Source organism: Canis lupus, chromosome 38, assembly GCF_011100685.1.
Source record: "Canis lupus familiaris isolate Mischka breed German Shepherd chromosome 38, alternate assembly UU_Cfam_GSD_1.0, whole genome shotgun sequence".
NCBI lineage: Eukaryota > Metazoa > Chordata > Mammalia > Carnivora > Canidae > Canis > Canis lupus.
The window spans coordinates 3,939,406-3,961,882 of record NC_049259.1 but is presented as its reverse complement, the minus strand read 5'-3'; the positions used below and the strand labels follow the sequence as shown (position 1 = coordinate 3,961,882).

The window sequence follows — 22,477 nt, the reverse complement described above, 5'->3', positions numbered from 1 at the left end:
TACTTGTCTTTCTCCAACATCTCACTTAGCATAATGGGCTCAAGGTCCATTTACGTTGTTGCAAATGGCAGGATATCTTCTTCCATTGTGTATTACACCACATCTTTCTTATTCATTCATCCATTGATGGGCATTTCAGTTGTTTATGTATCTATTATTGTGAATAATGCTGAATAGATGTGTGTGTACATATGTCTCAGCAATATCCTGTTTTCATTTCCTTTGGATAGTATACCCAGAAGTGGAATTGCTGGGCCATATGGTAGATCAATTTTTAATTTTTTGAGAAACTTCTGTATTGTTTACCATAATGGTCGGACTAATTTAAATTCCCACCAGCAGTGTATATAAGAGTTCTGGTTTTACAATACTCTCACCAACATATGTTATCTCTTGTCTTCTTGAAAATAGCTATCCCAACAGGTTTGAGGTGATATCCTGTTATGATTTTTATTTGCATTTCCCTGATGATTAGTGATGCTGAGCATCTATCCGCAGCATTGGCTATTTTCATGTCCTCTGGAAGCCTTAGTTTCTGCCCATTTTTAAATCTGATTGTTTGTTTCTTTGTTTAGAAGTTCTGTATATTTTGTATATTAACCCCTTATCTGAGATATGGTTTGCAAAATTTTTCTCCCATTCTATAGGCTGTTGTTTCATTTTGTTGATTGTTTCTTTCATTGTGCAGAAGCTTTTTGAGTTTGATGTAGTTCCATGTGTTGATTTCTGCTTTCCTTGTTTGTGCTTTTGGCATTATGACCAAAATATCATTGCCAAGACCAATATCAGTGTTTCTTCCCTGTTTCCTTCTACAAGTTTTATGATATCAGGTCTCAGATTTAGGTCTCTGATCCATTTTGAGGATTTCTTTCAGTGGTATGAGATAGAAATATACTTTCATTGTTTTGCATGTGCTTCTACAGTTTCAATTTTTGAAGAGACTTTCCTTTCCCCCATTGGGTGTTCCTTGCTATTCTGTCAAATATTAGTTGAACATAAATACCAGGATTTAATTCTGGGCTCTCTATTCTGTTCTACTGATCTATGTATCTATTTTTGTGTCAGGTTCATACTGTTTTTATTACTATAGCTTTATAATATAGTTTGAATTCAGGAAGTGTGACACCTTGGCTTTGTTCTTTTTTCTCAAGATTGCTTTGGCTACTCAAGATCCTTTGTGGTTCCATGTGAATTTTAGGATTGTTTTAGTCTGTGAAGAAAACCTTTGGTATTTTGATAGGAATTTTGTTGAGTCTGTACATGGCTTTGGATAGTATGGCCATTACAAATATTTATCCTTCTAATCCGTGAACATAGGAGGTCTTTCGATTTCTTTGTGTCTTTTCTGATTTCTTTCAGCAAAGTTTATAGTTTTCATGGGCAGATCTTTCACTCCTTTGGTTAAATTTATTCCTAAGTATGTTATTGTTTTGGACCTCTTGTGAATAGGGTGGTTTTCTTTCTTTCTTTCTTTTATTTTCTTTTGATGTTGAGTCATTAGTGTAAAATATTACTGTCATTAGGATAAAGGAATGCCACTGATTTCTGTAAATTGGTTTCATAATCTGTCACATTACTGAAATCATTAAACAGATTTTTTATTGACTTTTTGGAATTTTATATAAGATCATATCTTCAGCAGATGGTGACCATTTTACTTCTTCCTTCTGATTTGGATGCTATTTATTTCTTTGTTTTGTCTAAATATTCTAGGTAGGACTTCCAGTACTATCCTGAATAGGAAAATTGAGAGGGTGCAACCTTTTCTTGTATCTGATATCAGAGGAAACACTTTCAATTTTTTCTCATTTATTATAACGTTAACATGAGTTTATTATATATGGCTTTTATTATATTGAGGTATGTCCCTTTCAGTACCCAATCTATTAAGGATTATTATCATGAAAGGATGTCATATTTTGTCATATGCCTCTTCTGTATCTACTGAGATGATCATGTGATTTTTATCTTCCATTTTATTAATGTGATGAATTACATTAATTGGCTGCATACATCATCCTGACAACCCATGGATAAATTCTACTTGGTCATGCTGCATAATCCTTATATATTCTTAAATTTGGTTTGCATCTATATTCATAGGGATATTTATCTACAGTTTTCTTTTCTTGTGATATCCTTAACTGGTTTCAGTATCTAGGTACCTACGGCTTTGCAGAATAAGTTTGCAGTGTTCCCTCTTCCTTAATGTTGGAAGAGTCTGAGGAGGATTAGTATTAATTCCTCATTAAATATTTGTAAAATTCACGGGGAAACACTGGGAACCTTTCCCCTAAGATCAGGAACATGACAGGGATGTCCACTCTCACCACTGCTATTCAACATAGTACTAGAAGTCCTAGCCTCAGCAATCAGACAACAAAAAGAAATAAAAGGCATTCAAATTGGCAAAGAAGTCAAAATCTCCCTCTTTGCAGATGACATGATACTGTACGTTGAAAACCCAAAGGACTCCACCCCAAGATTGTGAGAACTCATATAGCAATTTGACAGTGTGGCAGGATACAAAATCAATGCCCAGAAGTCAGTGGCATTTCTATACACTAACAATGAAACTGAAGAAAGAGAAATTAAGGAGTCAATCCCATTTACAATTGCACCCCAAAGCAAAAGATACCTAGGAATACACCTAACCAAAGAGGTAAAGCATCTCTACCCTAAAAACTACAGAACACTTCTGAAAGCAATTGAGGAAGACACAAAGAAATGGAAAAATATTCCATGTTCCTGGATTGGACGAATCAATATTGTGAAAATGTCAATGCTACCCAGGGCAATTTACACATTTAATGTAATCCCTATCAAAATACCATGGACTTTCTTCAGAGAGTTGGAACAAATCATCTTAAGATTTGTGTGGAATCAGAAAAGACCTCAAACAGCCAGGGGAATATCGATAAAGAAAACCAGAGACTGGGGGAATCACAATGTCAGATTTCAGGTTGTACTACAAAGTGGTGTTCATCAGGACAGTACAGTACTGGCACAAAAACAGACACATAGATCAATGGAACAGAATAGAGAATCCAGAAATGGGCCCTCAACTTTATGGTCAACTAATGCTCAACAAAGCAGGAGAGACTATCCACTGGAAAAACGACAGTCTCTTCAATAAATGGTGCTGGGAAAATTGGACATCCACGTGCAGAAGAATGAAACTAGACCATTGTGTTACACCAGACACAAAGATCAACTCAAAAGGGATGAAAGATCTCAATGTGAGACAAGAATCTATCAAAATCCTAGAGAACACAAGCAACACCCTTTTTTGAACTTGGCTACAGCAACTTCTTGCAAGATACATCTATGAAGGCAAGGGAAACAAAAGCAAAAATGAATTATAGTGACTTAATCAAGATAAAAAGCTTCTGCACAGCAAAAGAAACAGTCAACAAAACTAAAAGACAACCTACAGAATGGGAGAAGATATTTGCAAATGACATTTCAGATAAAGGGCTAGTATCCAAGATCTATAAAGAACTTATTAAATTCAACAGCAAAGAAACAAACAATCCAATCATGAAATGGGCAAAAGACATGAATAGAAATTTCACAGAGGAAGACATAGACATGGCCAACAAGCACATGGGAAAATGCTCTGCATCACTTGCCGTCAGGGAAGTACACATCAAAACCACAATGAGATACCACCTCACACCTGTGAGAATGGGGAAAATTAAGACAGGAAACAACAAATGTTGGAGAGGATGCAGAGAAAGGGGAACCCTCTTGCACTGTTGATGGGAATGTGAACTGGTGCAGTCACTCTGGAAAACTGTGTGGAGGTTCCTCAAAGAGTTAAAAATAGAACTGCCCTATGATCCAACAATTGCCCTGCTGGGGATTTACCCCAAAGATACGGATGTAGTAAAATGCAGGGACACCTGCACCCCAATGTTTATAGCAGCAATGTCCACAATAGCCAAACTGTGGAAGGAGCCTCAGTGTCCATCGAAAGATTAATGGATAAAGAAGCTGTGGTCTAAATATACAATAGAATATTCCTCAGCCATTAGAAACGACAAATACCCACCATTGGCTTCAACGTGGATGGAATTGAAGGGTATTATGCTGAGTGAAGTAAGTCAATGAGAGAAGGACAAACATTATATGGTCTCATTCATTTGGAGAATATAAAAAATAGGAAAGGGAATAAAGGGGAAAGGAGAGAAAATGAGTGGGAAATATCAGTAAGGATGACAGAATATGAGAGACTCCTAACTCTGGGAAACAAACAAGAGGTAGTGGAAGGGGAGGTGGGCGAGGTGTTGGGGTGACTGGGTGACGGGCACCTAGGGCACTTGACGGGATGAGCACTGGGTGTTATGCTATATGTTGGCAAATTGAACTCCAATAAAAAATATACAAATAATAATAATAATAATAATAATAATAATAATAATAAATTTAAAAATATTTGGTAAAATTCATCATTAAAGCCATCTGGCTGTGGAGTTTTCTGCATTACAATTTTTTTTAATTAGTAACTCAACCTCCTAACTCATTATTGGTCTGTTCAGATTTTCTATTTCTTCCTCATTCAGTCTTGGTAAGTTGTGTGTTTCTAGAAATGTATTCATATATACATAACCACCCAAGTTATGTAATTTGGGGTATATAATTGTTCATAGTAGTCCATTATAATTCTCAGAATTTATGTAGTATTTCTTGCAGTGTTTCTGCTTTCATTTCTTATTTTGTCATCTCTTTTTTTCTCAGTCTACTTAAAGGTTGTCAGTTTTATTTATCTTTTCAAAGCTTTTAGTTTCATTGATCTTTTCATTATTTTTCTAGTTTGTATTTTATTTATTTTCATTCTGACTTTTAAAAATATTTATTTATTTACTTGAGAAAGAGAATGATAGAGAATGAAAGAGTAGGGGGAGGGGCAGAAGGAGAGAGAGAGAGTTTTAAGAAGACTCCTCACTGAGTGAGGAGCCCGAGGAGGGGATTGATCTCACAACCCTAAGATCATGACTTGAGCCAAAACCACCCAGGCACCTCTCATTCTAATTTTTATTAATTATTTCCTTCTGCTAATTTTGGGCATAGTTTGTTCTTCTTGTTCTAGGTCCTTTAGATGTAAAGTTAAGATTGTTTGAGATCTTTCTAATTTCTTAATATATACATTATTACTATAAACTCTCCTCTTAGAATTGCTTTTGCTGCGTCCCACAAAATTTTGTATTTTGTATTTTCATTTTCATTTCTTTCAAGAAGGTTAAGCTCTTTAACACCAATCACCAATCATCAATTAAAGCTACATCTTTATTTAAAATGAATTTTGGAAAGCAACTTTTTTTAGAAAATCAAAAGGTATAATTATAATCAAGTATCCCCTAAATTCATTGATATAGCTGCAAAAGTTGCTTTATTACTATCACCACTAAACGTACGAGTCTAATAAAATCAATTTCTTAAATATGTACTGCTTGTCACAGTAGACTTTATTTTCATGAAATTCATCACTGTTCCTGTTATGTTAAAAATTATTTCAATGGCCACAAATACAGGTCATTGTAAAAAGATTTTATATAGCAGTCAAGTTGATGTTTTAGCTTTAAATAAATAAAAAATAATAGTATCCACAAGGCAGAAAATGTTATGTTTATTTTTCCTACAAAATATATATTGTAACATACATATTTTATTTTTAAGTTTAAATTTGGGGGAATTATTTCAAATTATAAACATCTATTCAATGAAAGGACATGTTTATAGACTCAAAAGGTTAACAATATCTTCCCATTCTATCAAAAATAATCATGGGAAATAATCATATTTGGTTTAAAAGTTTATAATTCATTATGAAATATGAATAAGGTAAGCATAACTTCCAGAAAACACTATATATAGTGGGGCATCTGGGGAGCTCAATTGGTTAGGTATCCAACTCTTCGGTTCAGCTCAGGTCATGATCTCATGGATCATGGGATTGAGCCCTGAATTGAGCTCCATGCTCAGCAGAGTCTGCTGGAGATTTTCTCCCTCTGCCCCTCCTTCTACATGCTCTTTCTCTCTACAACAAACAAACAAACAAACAAACAAACAAAAAATCTATCTTTTAAAAAAATTATTACTACACTTTTAAAAAAAGGCATAAAAAGGTTAGGATGCTAGAGAAGATGGAAAATTAATAAAAATTGCCTGATTTTATGAGTTTAAAGGAAGGAAGTTGTATAAATATGGACACAAGAAAAACTAAGCAGTTTTGTTTTATTATAGTAACATACCAAGTAAAGTCTCCAGAATGGTCAGCTAAGAGCTAAATGCATCATAAATAAAATATTTTCATGTAACTTTAAAGTCTTCCATAAATTCAACATCGCCAATGGACATATTTTTTGACAGCTTCCTTAAGAATTTTACAAGGTGAAATTATCATGTATCTCATTCCCCAAAGTTCTGATATTCTAGTTCAGAATCATCAGATGGCAAAATAAAGCATTATACTAATTAGTTGTATCTGAGTTGCATTATAAATTGTTTTCACACTGATTTTGCATTAAAGTTGCTCCTGCTGAGGTATCTTCCTAAGAAGTTTTTGAAACACACCTATCTTTCTACCCTAAAATTATTCTCTTTTTAGCTTTGTTCATCTGGAAGATGAAAAATCACTATTTTCTACATAGAAATAGCTTCTCTTCAAAGCTCCAGTACTATATTCCCATATGCTTTCTAGACATTTCCACATAGCCATTGAATGATATATCCAAATTTCCAGCTCATCATCTTTTTTTTTGATATTCATATCAGTTTAATTCATAATAGAAAACTCACCATTTCTTTTTTTCCCACAACAAGCAATTCCCCTTTTCCTTCCTAGAAAATTGCCTCCCTATTCTGACTTGCTTCTGTGAAGCAGCATTTATTTATTTATATGACCATCACATAGAATTAATTTTTTTTTTTTTACTTTGTTAGTTAACCAGTATAATATTAGTTTTTGGCAAGATTTCTTTTTCTTTGATGACCGAATAATATTTTGTTATTATTATATATATACACACATACATATCTTCTTTATTCAACTGAGCCACTCAGGCGTCCCCAGAGTCAGGTTTCCAATATACATTTCCAATATTCTATTGAGTGAACAACAGAGATGCTAATTAATATAAAGCTTTTTTACTCTGGTCAAACTGGACCCTCTCTTCTACCAAATGAAATGTTGCCAAATGAAGCACATTATGCAAACTCTACATAGTGCATTTTCTCTAGCCATTTCCCTGTTCTGGAATGTCTTGTGTTCTCCACCTACACAAATCTTATATACTTTTCAAAGTCTAGTTCAAATCCTCATATCCTCTGAAATTACTGTAACTCATAACAATGACTTCCTCTTTGAAATTAGAAAAGCACTGTCTCACTCAGTTGATGCTAAATCCATTAATAACAAAGTCATATTATATATTTCTATTACATTTTTATGTTTAAATTATACTTTTTTGGGCAGCCTGGGTGGCTCAGCGGTTTAGCGCTGCCTTCAGCCCGGGGCGTGATCCTAGAGACCCGGGGTTGAGTCCCAGATCGGGCTCCCTGCGTGGAGTTTGCTTCTCCCTCTGCCTGTGTCTCTGCCTCTCTCTCTCTCTGTGTGTCTCTCATGAATAAATAAATAAAATCTTTAAATAAATAAATAAATAAATAAATAAATAAATAAATTGTAGTTTGTTAATTAGAGTGTAAGACTTTGAAATCAGGAAAAATTTCTGATCTCCATATCATACTTTTAAGGCAACACTAATGCAATTGTATATGCATGGCACAGAGTTTTTGATTAATCAATTTACTACCATAGACTTTTTCTATGAGTTTTTGGAGTTTTTGGGAACTCTAAGATATTTAGAACTAGATAATGTGGAGTATTTCATGTTTTCCTCTGAGCTGTTCTCTTATCATTCTTATCAAATGATTCTCTTATCATTCATTCTCTTATCATATTTTCTCTTATTTCTCCAAATATATATGAGCTTACAGAATATAGAATTCCTGCTGTTATTTCCTTCTTTTATACCTCTACAATTCTACAATACTTTTTTTATAGCATTACACATAGAAATAGAGTGGATTGTTTATTGAAAATAAAAATGAAATGGAATTTCTAAGCATTTATGACAAGAAATTAGGGATTATAATAGTGGAAACAAAAATATAAAAATAAATTGCTGGTTTTCTTTTAATGAATGCCTATGTGAGATAGAAGATCAACTTACACAACATCGTTCAGCTCTAGTCTGGTGTCTGGAGATGGGTTAATCAGGATGTAGGAGAGGGTACTTTGATGATCATTCATTTCATCTAGAAGATAAATAAATGCCAAGTTTGTTTTACTACTTACAGAAAATTACAGGAATTACTGTAGAGCATCTAATCCTCAAACCATATAGCTGTCAACAAGAACTTGCTATAGTTTTGCCCACAGCGTGATTGTGTACATAACTTTGACTATTTTCAAATTACTGTCATTGAAAATATCCGACAGGTACTCATTTTTTGTTCCAACAGAAGATAAAAATAAAGTATCTAATTCTGCTCAGAACAACTACAGTTATATTCTACTCTTTAAGCTATTACACTGAAAAAGTATTTCTATTAAAGAAATATATAAACAAGGTGTTAATTCTGCCTTATCAGTTATAAAAAATAATTGTGGTTATAGATGGCCATCTCAGATATGAATATTCATATGGAAAATTCTGTGAAAGAAATAATCTGATGACATTCTATTCAAAAAACACAACAGAAATGTATCTAAAAAGCTTGAACATTCTAAATATGTTTCACATTGTTATAGGATATACCTGATATAAGCCATCTTAATGTTTTCACAAAATACAAAGAATCCTATAGAACAGAATTAACTCTAAGTTTCAAGGGAAGTGTACTACTAAATTATTTGTTGTCCCTCTAAAGAAATGTGTATTTTTAAAATAAAAAGCTTTGTTCTTTTAATTTTTTCAATTCACTCTGAAGACATTGTCAGTCTTCAAGTTTGAAGAGCTAACTTGGCTTTACACAGGACACTGAAAAATAAAACAGCTTTGAGATATCAATTTTTAGCTGCCAAACCTGATAAGATGTAAAGCCATGTGGACACATACTTCAATAAACATTAATCCTCCCAAGGGTGGCATTTTTAGGCTGTGAAGGTACTAGTCAAAATCCTGCTCTAGAGTCATACAGAGTGTCCTTCTAGTCACTTCAGTTGCAGATAAGTTTGGTTCCTAAAACAAAGTAATACATTTTGCAATTTGATCCAAAATCTAAGAATATATTTCATATCAATGGAGATACATCAATACCCAAATGCACAAAGTTAAAGTAAAGGTCTTTTTTAGGGCAATATAGTTGACTCCGATAATTTCCTGAACTGGAAAATATATATCATTTTTATTAAATAATGCCTACCACTGTGTTCATCTAATTAGAAACTTATCACTTGAATGTGTAAAACTGAGTAATATTTTTAGTTATTGTAGTTCAATTTGCCATGCAGATGTGTCCTATTTTTAAAGGCTATAAATGAAAACCCTTTTACAAGGAAGATAAGCTGCAGTATAATCAAACTTACCATAAATTTGCCGGTAAAACTATTATAATCATAAGATCATCAAATTTATATTTTAAAAAGAAACATATTTGGTTGCGTGTCTCTAGGGTGGACCCAAGGAATTGTATCCTGGCACAGGGATAGGGTTGTCTGGCCAAATAGAGAATACCTAGTAAAATCTGAATTTCAGATAAAAACTAGCATTTTTTTTTTATGGTATAAATACGTCCCAAATACTGTGGCATACATATACTAAAGCATTTATATGTTGTTTATCTGAAATTCTAATTTAACTGAGAATCCTGTATTTTTACTTGTATCCTGTACTTTAAACCTGCCCATTAGGCCTAAGGGTAGATGGCTAATTTAACCAGTTGGAGTTCAGAATTCCAAGGAATATAAAATGATGAGCTTACTTCAAATAAGGTATAATTCCAACTCAAACCATTTTGTACCGACAGGAGAAGACCAAGATCCTTTTTCTATACAAAAAGCAATTTCGATTTATCTATACTTTTTTGAGAAAGTTTCCCCTTACGTTAATTTCCATGAGTGTTGTACAAAAGAAGAGATTGATAGTACATTCTGGAGACTTAAGCAGGATACTCTAAAACATAACAGGTCTACTAGAAAATCTCCATCTCATTTGGTTATGTGTAACTCAATTTCTTTATATAAACAGTGGCATTATTGAAATTTCTCATATAAACAGTGAATATTATTAAATAATGGCATTAGAGGAAAAGCAATCTTAACAAATAGCTTCTCAGTCAATATCAATACCCGACCTCTCTCCTTGATTATTAATATAATGTTGTACTCATTTATCTTTCTGGCATGAAGTCAAGATATGTCAGTGACTTGGTTTTCCTGTTACAAGTATAAAAACTTGTAGATAACAGAACTTTATAGCAGTAGATATAACTATTATGTTGATTTTTTTTTCTGCTCAAGTAGTCTGTTGTATTTATCACTCTGAAGATTTTCATTTTTTAAATGCACTTCAGAAATTGAAGGCAATATTGTGCTAATGCGCTCAGTTCAGTGTTCCCTTATGATTTATATCAAGACATGGGTAACACAATCAGAGCTCATCACTCCCAGTTTCTTTCCCCACCCACCCCTTGCTGACTTCTCAGTGTTAGGTTAAAAGAAATTAAAAGAAGTTGCTGAGTTCAAAGCCATTCTCTCTTTCATGTCTGCCTTGCTGTAGAGTTATTTCTGGTCTACTTCTTGCCTGTCATCCTGCTTTGTTGGGAAGCTCATTCTCCTCCTTGTGACTCTGTGGTTAAGAATTAGGAAGCAAGGTTTAAAAGCCTATTGTGGCCACATACCAAAACCACATTCAACGATCTAGTTTTATCAGCTACAAGTCTGGTATTATTTTCTCTATTGGCCATTCCTTATATTCACTTTTTTGTTATTTCTGAATTCTGGAAGGGAATCTGTGGTAGGTTTCCTACTTTAATCATAATCATCATCATCAGTGGTGGCAAAGTCACAGTGGATTAAATAAGTTTCTTTACCAAAACTACAATGTATTTAATGAATAAAATAAGTTTACTTTGGAAAATTTGGTTCATGAACCAGAATTAATATTCTATTTCCTATCAGGAAAATATGTGCTAAGAAAAATCTGTTGTGAGCATATTCAATATGTTCCTGACAAGTAATCTCAGACCCTGGCAAAATAAAAATCATTATATATTATTGTTTTACTGTAATTATTATTTTGCCATTGATATAATTATTATTATTATTTTTTAAGATTTTACTTAAAGAGAGAGAGAGAGAGAGAAAGAGAGAGGCAGAGACCCAGGCAGAGGGAGAAGCAGGCTCCATGCAGGGAGCCTGATGCAGGACTCAATCCTCGGACTCCAGGATCATGTCCTGGGCTGAAGGCAGATGCTTAACCGCTGAGCCACCCAGGCTACCCTGATAAAATTATCTTAAACACAGCTATTCTTGTGAAAAATTAAAATAAATGTACTAGAATATTGAAAACTTTAAAAGAAATTGTATAGAGTCAAATTTAAGATGTTCTAGTAGTATTTATCAAGAAATTTATTTTGCTGTATTAATTAGCATATTCAATTATTCAATCAAAATCTTCATAGAGTGAGTATTCTGCTCAGAATGTTTCAGATAAATAGATCACATTAGAAAGGGAAAAGATTTATACTCCTTCTGTTCTTACAAAATACTTCCTGTCGAAGAATTTTTAAGAGTACTTTTAAATAAGGAAAATAAATTTGATTAGAAAGAAAAATAAATCTTACATATATTTGTGTCGGCTTCGCTAAATATTTCCAAAAACATATCTATTATGTGTTATGTAATTAAAGAGACATTTGAAATAATATAAAGGTTATCATTAAGAGGTTCAGTTAAGAAGAGAGATTCTGAAACCAGAGTGCCTGCATTGAAATCCAGCTTTCTCAATATTCTCATGTTGAGGCCTGAAGCAAATAACTTCTTTTAATCTCGTGCTCAGTTTCCTCACTTGTAAAATGGAGGGGAACAACAGTGCTATCTCAAAGGTTATTGTTCAAATTAAATTATAAGTGAATAATAAATATATAACATATTAAATATATAGTTCTTAGAATCAGTGCCTGATTTATATCAAGTGCTACATAATGGTTTCCTATTATTATTGTAGCAAGCAAAATCAATCCATAACTTGTAAATAACAACTTATAGGTCTTGTGATATGAAAGTGTTATTAGCATCCAAACAGGAAAGAAAAATGTTTATAGAGAACAGCAATGAGAAAGATGGAGATGGTTGAGTTAAATTTGCACAAAGCAGGCCCTTGGGGATGGACTAAAGTGAGCAAGAAGCCGATTAACTGGGGACAATGTTGAAAAGTCAAGCTAGGCCCAGAGCCTGTAAAGCGTTATAGGCCTTGATTAGAAGCTCAAATTTTACTCTAAAAACAATGGAAAGCCATACAAGAGTTACCAGGATGGAAGACTAAGTGGTATGATCTAATTTCCTATTGAATATGTTACCTTCTCTGTCTGTTCTGCAGGAAATGGACTTTAGGGGCTCAAATCTGGGTTCAGGAAGAGTAGGTGAACAGTACAGAAGCCCAGGTGAAAGATGATGGTGGCTTGGGGCCAATGGAAATGGAGGAAATTCAGAAGGAGAGAGGAAAAGATAGCTAGAGAACCTGACAGAGTGGAGGTGCAGGGAGACAGGAAGGGAAGAAGGGAGGAGCAAGGGAGAGAGGAAAGGAGAGACTGATATGGTTTTAGAAGGGAGATACGACAGTATATATGGATGCTGAAGGAAAAAAGCAAAAAATGACAAAGAAATGATGCTGTACTAGATCAATGGTGTATTTTTCTTTGGTCACTACAAGAAATACCTTATTGAGAAAATGCTCTCAGTTACACAGTGCTTACTTCTTCTACATAGTGCAATAATCCCAATAATCAGTGATGATTTCATTTTTCCCTCTTCTGAACTTCTAAACATATTACATTTTATCCAGCTGGATAGTTGTAAAACTGGGTAGTTTTATAGCTCTGATCTAATTTGCTCATGTATTTCAATTTAGCACCTGCCTATGCTATGAGTACAACTATTCTGTAAATTTTACTGAACTTACCAGTCTATTTTAGGGGGGAAAAAGGTGGTTAGAGATAAGGATAAAAGAATCATTTAATGATCTTTATTTAAAGTAATTTCCATTACTTTCTGATAATTCAGCATTGAGAAGCCAATTCAACAGGGACCAGAGGACACATAAGAATTCGTGCAGAGTCAGGGAATGGCCTTAAGTCTTGGAGATAAAATCAACTTGTCTCAGAAGAAAACTAGTATATAAGAATAAATAAAAAGTCCTTGCTGCTTTACAGTAAAATTTAGGTATGCGCTTATTGGACTGAACATCTTTTGACTCTTTCATGCTTCATGTTCTATAGAATCTGAATTCATGCTGAATGCATTCCAGTCAATAATTTATAGCCTTTCCCTTAAATCAAGATTGAGTTTAAAATTATAGTTTGTCTTTTGTCTTAACAGTTCTGAATGCTGTCCTCAAAGTATATAATGTTTCTCACATGTACCAAGACCATTTTCACAGTACAATAAACAGATCTATTCCTTAAAAAAAAATTTAGAACTATTTTATGATGCATAAGATAAAAATCAGGACTCTCTTAACCTCCCTTCATATAAACCATTAAGAAATCAAGATTAGATAAAACAAATATTAAACAAATAGCATGATATAAAGCCAAGCTTCAGAAATTGTTGTTTCAATTCTGCCAAAAGCTACTCATTATGTACTAACTTCGTACATAAAACTAGTTACTTAAAAAAAAAAAAAAAAAACTAGTTACTTTAGGCCCAATTTTCCTTTTAAAATACAATATTCAATATTTCCTAACCTTTTAAAATCTATTACCTTTTATAAATGTTAAAAGACCAAAACCCCTTTGCAACTTTTTTAATGTGATAGAGAATTCAAAAATAAAAATAATCAAAATAAAAGCGAATAATGTCTAAGAACATATTTTTTCAATGGTGTAAAGTCCAGTTTTGTTTTGTTAAAATGCCTCCTCCGCTGTGTACAGCTCTCCCTGCCCACCAAGCAGGGACTTCAGAATTATTGTGTATCCCAGTGAATCTGTTCAATAGATTCACCTAATCTAATCTGTTCAATAAATGCTAGTTTCTTTCAAAATACTTATAATGACAGATATTCTATATTAAGTGATGTGATCCAAAATGATACAAATTATCTGCAAGGTAAGGAACTATACAGGTACACTTATTTTTAAATAAAACATTAATTACATTTTCAAATGTGTTCATATGCTTTCAGGTAATGTACTTCTAAATTTAAAACTATGACTCTAGCTGATAATCTGAAAAAGTAGAATGGATATACTACAGAAAGTCTAAAAGATTTTGGAAAGACCATATTTATTTATTTTCTCTTTTTCATTTTAACAACTGAGCATACTGCTTTAAATTTAAAGATACTTCACATGAAATAACATCCGAAGTTGAAGAAAGAAAAATATATTGAACATACTACCTGAATAATTAAAAATAACCTATTTTCCAACTTTACAGCTCTCCTTTACTATTTCCATGTGACTTATAGGAGGCATTTTTATTATGGTTAATAATTACAATTTGTCACACGTATTATTTTGTTCTTCAGCTTAGTCATTTAATAAAATGAACTGGACATGATTAGAATCACAAACAATTCTAGATCTGGGGACACAGCAATGAAAAAGTAGGGGAAGTCCTTGCCTTCTTGGACCTTTTAAGCAATTTTCTTGAGAGGTAGTATACTATGTAGATACAATCTTCACAATAGGAATCAGGCATCTAGTTATATGTTTATCTATACATTAACTGTAAACTGCCTATATGACTTTAAGTATATTGCTTAAGTTATCCTAGGATAATCATCACTGTTCTGTTTATCTCATAGACTCGCTGGTAGAACAAACAAAAAAAATCACTAACTCCAAGTGCACTATGAGTCTCGACTAATGCATATGGTACTGCAACCCATACCAGAATTATGATAGAGAATATTTCCATAACGCCAAAAAGTTCTCTTCTACCCTTTTGCAGTCCATAGTTCCTCTCACTCTTAAACCTTAGCAGTCATTGATTTCTAGGAACAATGGCTTTTCCAGAAGTATACAGTGTATTTCTTTGTGGCTTTTTTCCTCTTCACATAATGTTTATCCATGCATCCATGGGTCTACTTTAATATTTATATAGTCACTCAGTTTTCTTTGGATTGATGAGTGCACAAAATATAATTTTTATGCTTTCTTAGGCAAACCTATTTGTTTCTTTAAATTTTATGTGGGATTTATAGACAATACAGAGTTGAATCTTGCCCCTTTTAATCTAATCTGATGACTTCTGCCTTTTAATTGAAATGTTTAGTCCATTTATAGTTAATATAGTTAATATAAATGACAATATAGTTGGGTTTAAATCTACCTTCTTGCTGGTTGTGTTTTATTTATCCCATATGGCTTTTTGTTCTTCTCTTCTCCCCTCTCTACCTTGTTTGGATTAGTTGAGATTTTAAAAATTTCTTCTTAAAATCATTCCTACTTATATGCACTATTGGTTATTAGTTACATGTTTTTGATTTAGTTATTTCATAGTTTCTCTTGGTCATTGGTCACAGGTTTTCCTGTAAAGAGCCAGGTAGTAATTACTCCAGGCTTTTGGATCATATAATTTCTGTAGTATTTATTAAACTTTTTACACAGTAAACTGAAAGTATGCACAGATAATACATAAACAAGAAAGGATGGTGCTTTTTTTTTAAAAAACAAAAACTGGCGCGTTATACTTTGCTGCCCCTGCTCTAGGGTTTACAATATACAGCTTTAACTTCTCAGTGGCTACACTTAAATAATATCTCACTTCATGTATAGTGTTACAAGCTTACTACATTATATTTCCATTTCTCCCTTCCTACTTAGTTATTATTGCCATACATTTTTTGCTTCCATATATTCTAGAAGTCTTAAAATATTTATTATAAACAATAAATTGTTTTTAAGCAAAATATATAAAATAGAAATATATTTTTTACAATATTTACCATTTATTTTTATCATTTTTAAGTTTATTTATTTATTTTTAGTAATCTCCACACCTATTGTGGGGCTAGAACCCATGACCCCAAGATCAAGAGTCACATGCTCTTCTGACTGAGCCAGCCAGGCACCCCTACCATCTCTTTTTAGAACTAAACTGCCACCTGGCATTAATTTCCTTCTGTCTTAAGAACTTCCTTTAATATTTTTTTTCATAGTGCAGATGTGTTTATGACAAATCCTCTCAGCTTTGGTTTGTCTAAAACAGTCTTTATTGGCTTTTATTTTAGAAATATATTTTTATTGTGTATAAAGTGTTAGGTAGACTATTATTTTCAGTACTCCAAAGATGTTCTTCTATTGTGTTTTGGTTTGCAAAATTTCTGTCAAGAAGTCTGCTGTCATACTTGCACAGCTGACCCTTGAACAATGCAAGAGTTAGGGTTGCCAGCCCCCTGTACAGGAGAAAATCTGCTTTTAACATATGACTCCCCTAAACTTAACTACTTATAGCCTACTGTTGACTAAAAGTCTTACCAATAAATAGACACTTAACATATATTTGTGTATGTATTATATACTGTGCTCTCACAATAAAGCTAGAGAAAAAATGTTTTAAAGAAAATTGTAAGGAAGAGAAAACACTTTTAGGGTATTGTATGTATATTTATTGAAAACAATCCATGTATACATGGACCCACACAGTTCAAACCTGTGTTGTTCAAGAGTCAAGTGTATTTGTTCCTTACTAATAGTTTCTTTTTCCTTCTAGCTCCTTTGAAGTCTTTTATCATGGGTTTTCAGCAATTTTGTATACTGTGTCTTGGAATTATTTCATTCACTATACTGCTTAAGCTTCATTGAGCTTCTAAGATCTTAAACAGAATTCTCATCAAATTTGGAAAAATTTTGGTTATTATTTCCTCAAATATTCATTCTCTTCTTTCCTTCTGGGACACCAATTACATGACTACTTGATACTGTCCCATTAGTAAACAACACTTTTTATTTTTTCAAGGTTTTTTTTTTCTCTCTCTCTATACTGCATTTTGGATAGTCTATTGCTATGGCTTTATGTTCACTGATATTTTCTTCTGCAATAGTTATCCTGATGTTAATGTCATCCAGACACCTCTCATTTTCATACTGGATCATAAATTCTGATCTCTAGAAAATTCAGTATGGTCTCTTTTATATTTTCAGTTTCTGTCTTTATCATGTTTCTGTTTACCTCTATCATTTTGAATATATACACCATATTGTAATACCTACTTTAATATTCCCATTTTTCTGGATCTGTTTCTGTTGATTTTTCTAGTGGAAAATCTCATATATATATTTTATTTTGGCTCCATTCCCTTGACTTCTAGCCCATGTAAGTCTTAACTCATTGGATTCCCTCTCTTCAGGTAACAAAATTATGTGCTTTCTTTTTCCAGAGTCTACACACTTAGAGTTTTATATTTTTTCTAGTTATTTAAATTGAGAACACAAATGGTCATCATAATTGGAAGTTTCTTTTTGTTGTTTTAATGCAATTAGGAAGCCATTCTTTGCTCTCTCAAAAAGTACTGAGTAAAAATTTCATTCAACCAATTAACTTTTTGTCTCAAATGTAAAAAATATTTCGTTTTATTCAAATGGATCACATTTTTCATACACATATGCTAGAACACATTTGAATTTCCAGTCATAATGATAAAATATATGTATATTTAAGTGCAATTGACTGTGGTGTTAAATTATGTAAAAATATTGATATCATTGAAAAACTAATGTTCTGAGAAGGACATGTTAAAACTCCATGACACAAAACTATATAGTTTTAATTTAGAGATATATGGAAAATTCATTGCCCAAATATTTCCATTTACCAGAAACCATTATCAGCTCAGCAATTACCCCCTTTGAAAGCTTCATTACTTTATCTATTGAGAAAACCATTGAGTTTGTTTTTTTCTATTAATATTCTATATACAGAATGAGATTAACATAAAATAAGTGCATCTATGTATCATTCTGTTTCTGCTTGCCTCCTCATGAGAATCAGTTCTGGAAGTACAGAGTAATATAAAATCATCCATATTCTGGGAATCTATACCTGGAGTATATTGATTTTACAAATCAATATTATTACACTCATTTATACTGAAAAAAGGTAAATAATACATTTTAAAAACAATAAAAATTTAACATCAATTTCTTTTGAAATACTAAATTGTTGATGAAGTTGTTATAGTGACCTCAGATACTAATTCCTCCTGAGTACTAAATGTTGCAAAATATTCTAGAAGAAATATCTAGTTACTGTGCTTTCCTCTCTTGGGTAATTTGTTTTAGAAAAATTTGTAAATAATTTTGTACTAGAAATGGTATCTGACTTATTGACTAAGATTTTGGGAATTTTTTTAAACTATACAAAAATGATAACTAATTATCATTACTACTACTATTACTACTACTACTACTACTACTATTACTACTGCTACTACTACTACTACCACTACCTTAACTTTGGGTTGGAATAACAATCCTTTTGTTAATTTTGGTCATTTTTTTCCAATAAGAAAGAGAATGAAAGTATTAAGTCTCCATATTATCTTTAAAAAAACAGTATTTGTTTTATCATTTCAGGCAATTATAAATTTACTTCAGAAAGCAACTAAAATATTCTGATAAATGTAATGAAAGCCAGTGTCTAACTTGTAGTTATCTGTCACTTAAAATAATTTGTTTTTCCTCCCTTGGCATTTCATCTTTTAGTAACAGTATGAAACTTAAAACGGTCCATATCAAAACTGGCTAGCACTTGTAGCAGCAGTCACACTAGGAAGACTTATTTGTCAATTTATACTTATTAGTATGTGCCATTCTATGAGCTAATCATTAAGAATCTGTCAATAGTTGGAAAGAGTAATTTTTTGTGAGTGTGAGAGCTCTTCTAAATAGATCACTGAAGAATAATGACAGTAATGAACATAAAGAAAAGTATATTCATATTTGCAGTGTAGCTTATAGAGTAAAAAAAAAATTTATATACATTTTATTACTACATCACATCCCTTTAGGAAGGCCTTACTATCCTTACTTGACAGTTAAAGAACATAAATTTCAGGGTGATAGTGACTTACCCAAAAAACACATGGCCAGTTTGTATACAATGCCATGAACTTTGAGGGGAAGTTTTAAAAATCATATTGAAGAAATTTCCCCAAAAAGTTCAATGGAAAGCAAACAGAATTTGTAGATTTTCACTTTAGCTATTTTACCAAAACATAGAGGTCCTCAAATTCCATCTTCCAAACCCTTGGGGCCAGATGCATTCCAAAATGGAGTTTTTAGATTTAGAAAATAATATTGGCCATATCACGCATATTATGTAATATCACATGAAATGTCACTCAACTTCCTGTCAAAATACCTACAAGTTTACTGCATTTAAAACATGTATTTTTCCTCATTTCTAATTATCTAAGCAAAGGGTTCCAACTATGATTTTTTCCCATATTTTCTACTTCTTCATTAATGGCTCCATCTTAATAAACATGCTCATATCTCTCTGATCTTCAAAACAGTCTGTCTTCCCTCTCCACTTTCCCATCCAGTTAGCTTCATATTTGTACCTCTCCTTCACAATGCAATTTCTTAAAAAATATCGACTGTGGCAGACAGATAGTTGTCTCTCACTAGAGTTATTTTTCTTGTCTTCTTTCATGTTAAATTTGGGCCACCAAAAATAAGACATATGCTTTGCCAATGGGATATAGTAGAAATGATGTGGGCAATTACTTGGAAGTATGTTTTAATTGAAGAGAACTTTTCTTCTCTGGTATGCCCTTCCTTCCTGCCTGATGAAATGTGGACAAAATAATTGGAGTTCCCACATCTATCTTGGACCATGATGTGATTTTGGCAATAGAGCAACAAATGGTGGAGCAATGAGATAGATTAAATTTCCAATACCTTGGGGTTTCTAATATATTTTAATCCACTATATTCTAATCCTTACCTCACATCGTTTCTCAAGCTACTCACATTGGTTTGCACATGTACCACATCTACCAAGGTCCATCAATGATCTATTACTATACTCAATAATACTCTTTGGCATTATTAATCATTAGCCCCTACTTCTCAGTCCAATACTTTCCAACATTTTTTTCACATCATAGAACACATAAGAAATGGTATTTGTACTCACATTGGGGTAACAGACAAAACTGCTTATGGCTGGAACTAACCAGCCTGAGGAGTGCCTCTGACCACCCAAGGCCCCACATGGCCTTCTGAAAGTATAAAGGATCAATGTCATGATAAAACATGTAACCAACTGATAGCATACTATCATAATGTGGCACATCTTTGGGGTAATTCAGTTTTAGACGTTGCAGTCTCTTGTATTTAAGAAACATTTCTTCCCTTAATATTTGTGAAATGTTTTCCAAAGTTCTTTTATAGTCCTTCACCAGGGGTTATTTCATCTATTCCTACAATTTTAATTAAAATCTCTATGTTCTATCAACATACAGTCTCCAGTCTATATAACATCTCATTTTTTTTCTTGAGAACCAGATAGCAGAAATCCAGCTTCTTTTACAACACCACCTATTCGGGACTGAGTTAAATTTATTGTCAAAGATCCCCAATGTTTGTCTTCTTTTTCTGAGCTCAGTAAATGTCACTCACCATGCACTTAATTGTTCAAACAAGAGCTCTCAAAAATCATCTTTTGACTCTTCCCTTTCCCTTTCTTTTATGTCTCATATCCAAGAGGCAAGAGGTCAAAAGTACGCTATTCATAGTTCTGGAGCATGCCAGACCTAACTCAGAAAAAAGCAGATTATGACCTGTGGTTAAATCAATCATCATGCATTTTTGTAAGTATGTAAAAACACTTTTCAACTACAAATCACTATAAAATATTGACAAGATTACAAAGAATATGTGGTAGAGTGGAAACATAAAGAGACACAGAGTCAAAATTCCTAAGTTAAAGTACTGATTTGAGTGTCTAGTAGGCTAGGAAATAATTTATATTTGAGACCTTGTTTTCTCACCTGTAAGCACTCCATTTGTTCACGCATTCAATGTGCAGTTACTGGGTTCCTATGTGTCAGGAAATGTGTAATATGTTGGGGATACAAAGATGAAAAGATGAGTAAGACATTCCCTTTCTCTCAAGGAAGGAAGGCAAACATGCAAAACAATTGTTTTAAAGCATGTATCCTTAATGGAGGCAATTTCCCCCAAGGGTACAAATTATGTTTTGTTGAAGTGGTAAAAAAAAAAAAAAAAACACTTACTTTTTTCATGTATAAAGCACAGATGAACATACAGTAGTACTTCAATAGATATATGGGAGATTTTTGGTATTAACTGAATGCCAATTCTGGGCTTAGTACATTATTATTCATTACCCTATTTGTCCCTCACAAGAAATTATGACAGGCATTATTATTCTCATGGCACAGTGATAAAAAAGAGGCTTGGAGAGAATAAATATTCAGTGAGTCTGCTGGTTGATACTAGAATATAAGTTCCATAAATGGAGAGGTCCTACGTGAATAAGTCATTCTATTCCCAGTGTGGCCCAGTAATATCTGTTGCATGGATAAATTATTGTGAGTTAGGAACACATGGAGAAGTACAGAAGCCAATGATGTGTTAAATTCCAAATCCTGTTTTCATAATCTTTATGTTATTAAAGGTGGCTAGTACATGGCCTTAGAATGGATTGATGGACCTATGAATGAATAGATGGTTAGAATGGGACAGAGAGAGGAAGAAAGAGGAAAAGAGAGAGAAAAAAAGAAGGTGGACAATATCCGTTCTTCCCTTCTATAAGAGTTAGTATGAGAATTAAATTAACAAATTTATATATATAAAAAAAAAAAAACACAACACAGAGAATAACTAAATGCAAGGTACCTGATAGAAGTTTCATTAGCAAAAACATAATATGTTCCCTGATGATTCTCCCATGCAGCCAGCTCATGCATTTTTGTGTCTCTTAGAGTCAAACTGTTATCTGCCACACTGCTTACAGGACCAGCCTTGGATTACAGTGTTCATGAAACACAGCTGGAACTTGGATGAACAATCATTTACTAGAACTTTCCAAAAAAAGAAAGAGTAGCTGAATAATAACTAACAGAAGTACACATAAATATAGGACTAAGTTCTATAAAAAATACAATCATACTTAGTGTCATCAAATTAGCAAAGAACTACTGGTATAATTTTTAAAAGGAGTTTTTCTTTGAATTTACTTTTTAATGTAAGATCTTGTGTGATTAAACTAAAATTA

At 32.8% G+C, this 22,477-nt stretch overlaps 1 protein-coding gene across 7 annotated transcripts in view; it reads right to left on the bottom strand.

Annotated features, from left to right (window-relative positions):
- Positions 1-22,477, bottom strand: part of KCNT2 (potassium sodium-activated channel subfamily T member 2) — a 372,756-nt gene that overhangs the window by 2,512 nt on the left and 347,767 nt on the right. For all 7 annotated transcript variants that reach the window (XM_038586089.1, XM_038586091.1, XM_038586090.1 and 4 more), the window contains one exon: positions 8,235-8,319. In XM_038586089.1, the coding sequence (XP_038442017.1) occupies positions 8,235-8,319 (85 nt within the window). The remainder of the gene's footprint in view (positions 1-8,234; positions 8,320-22,477) is intronic.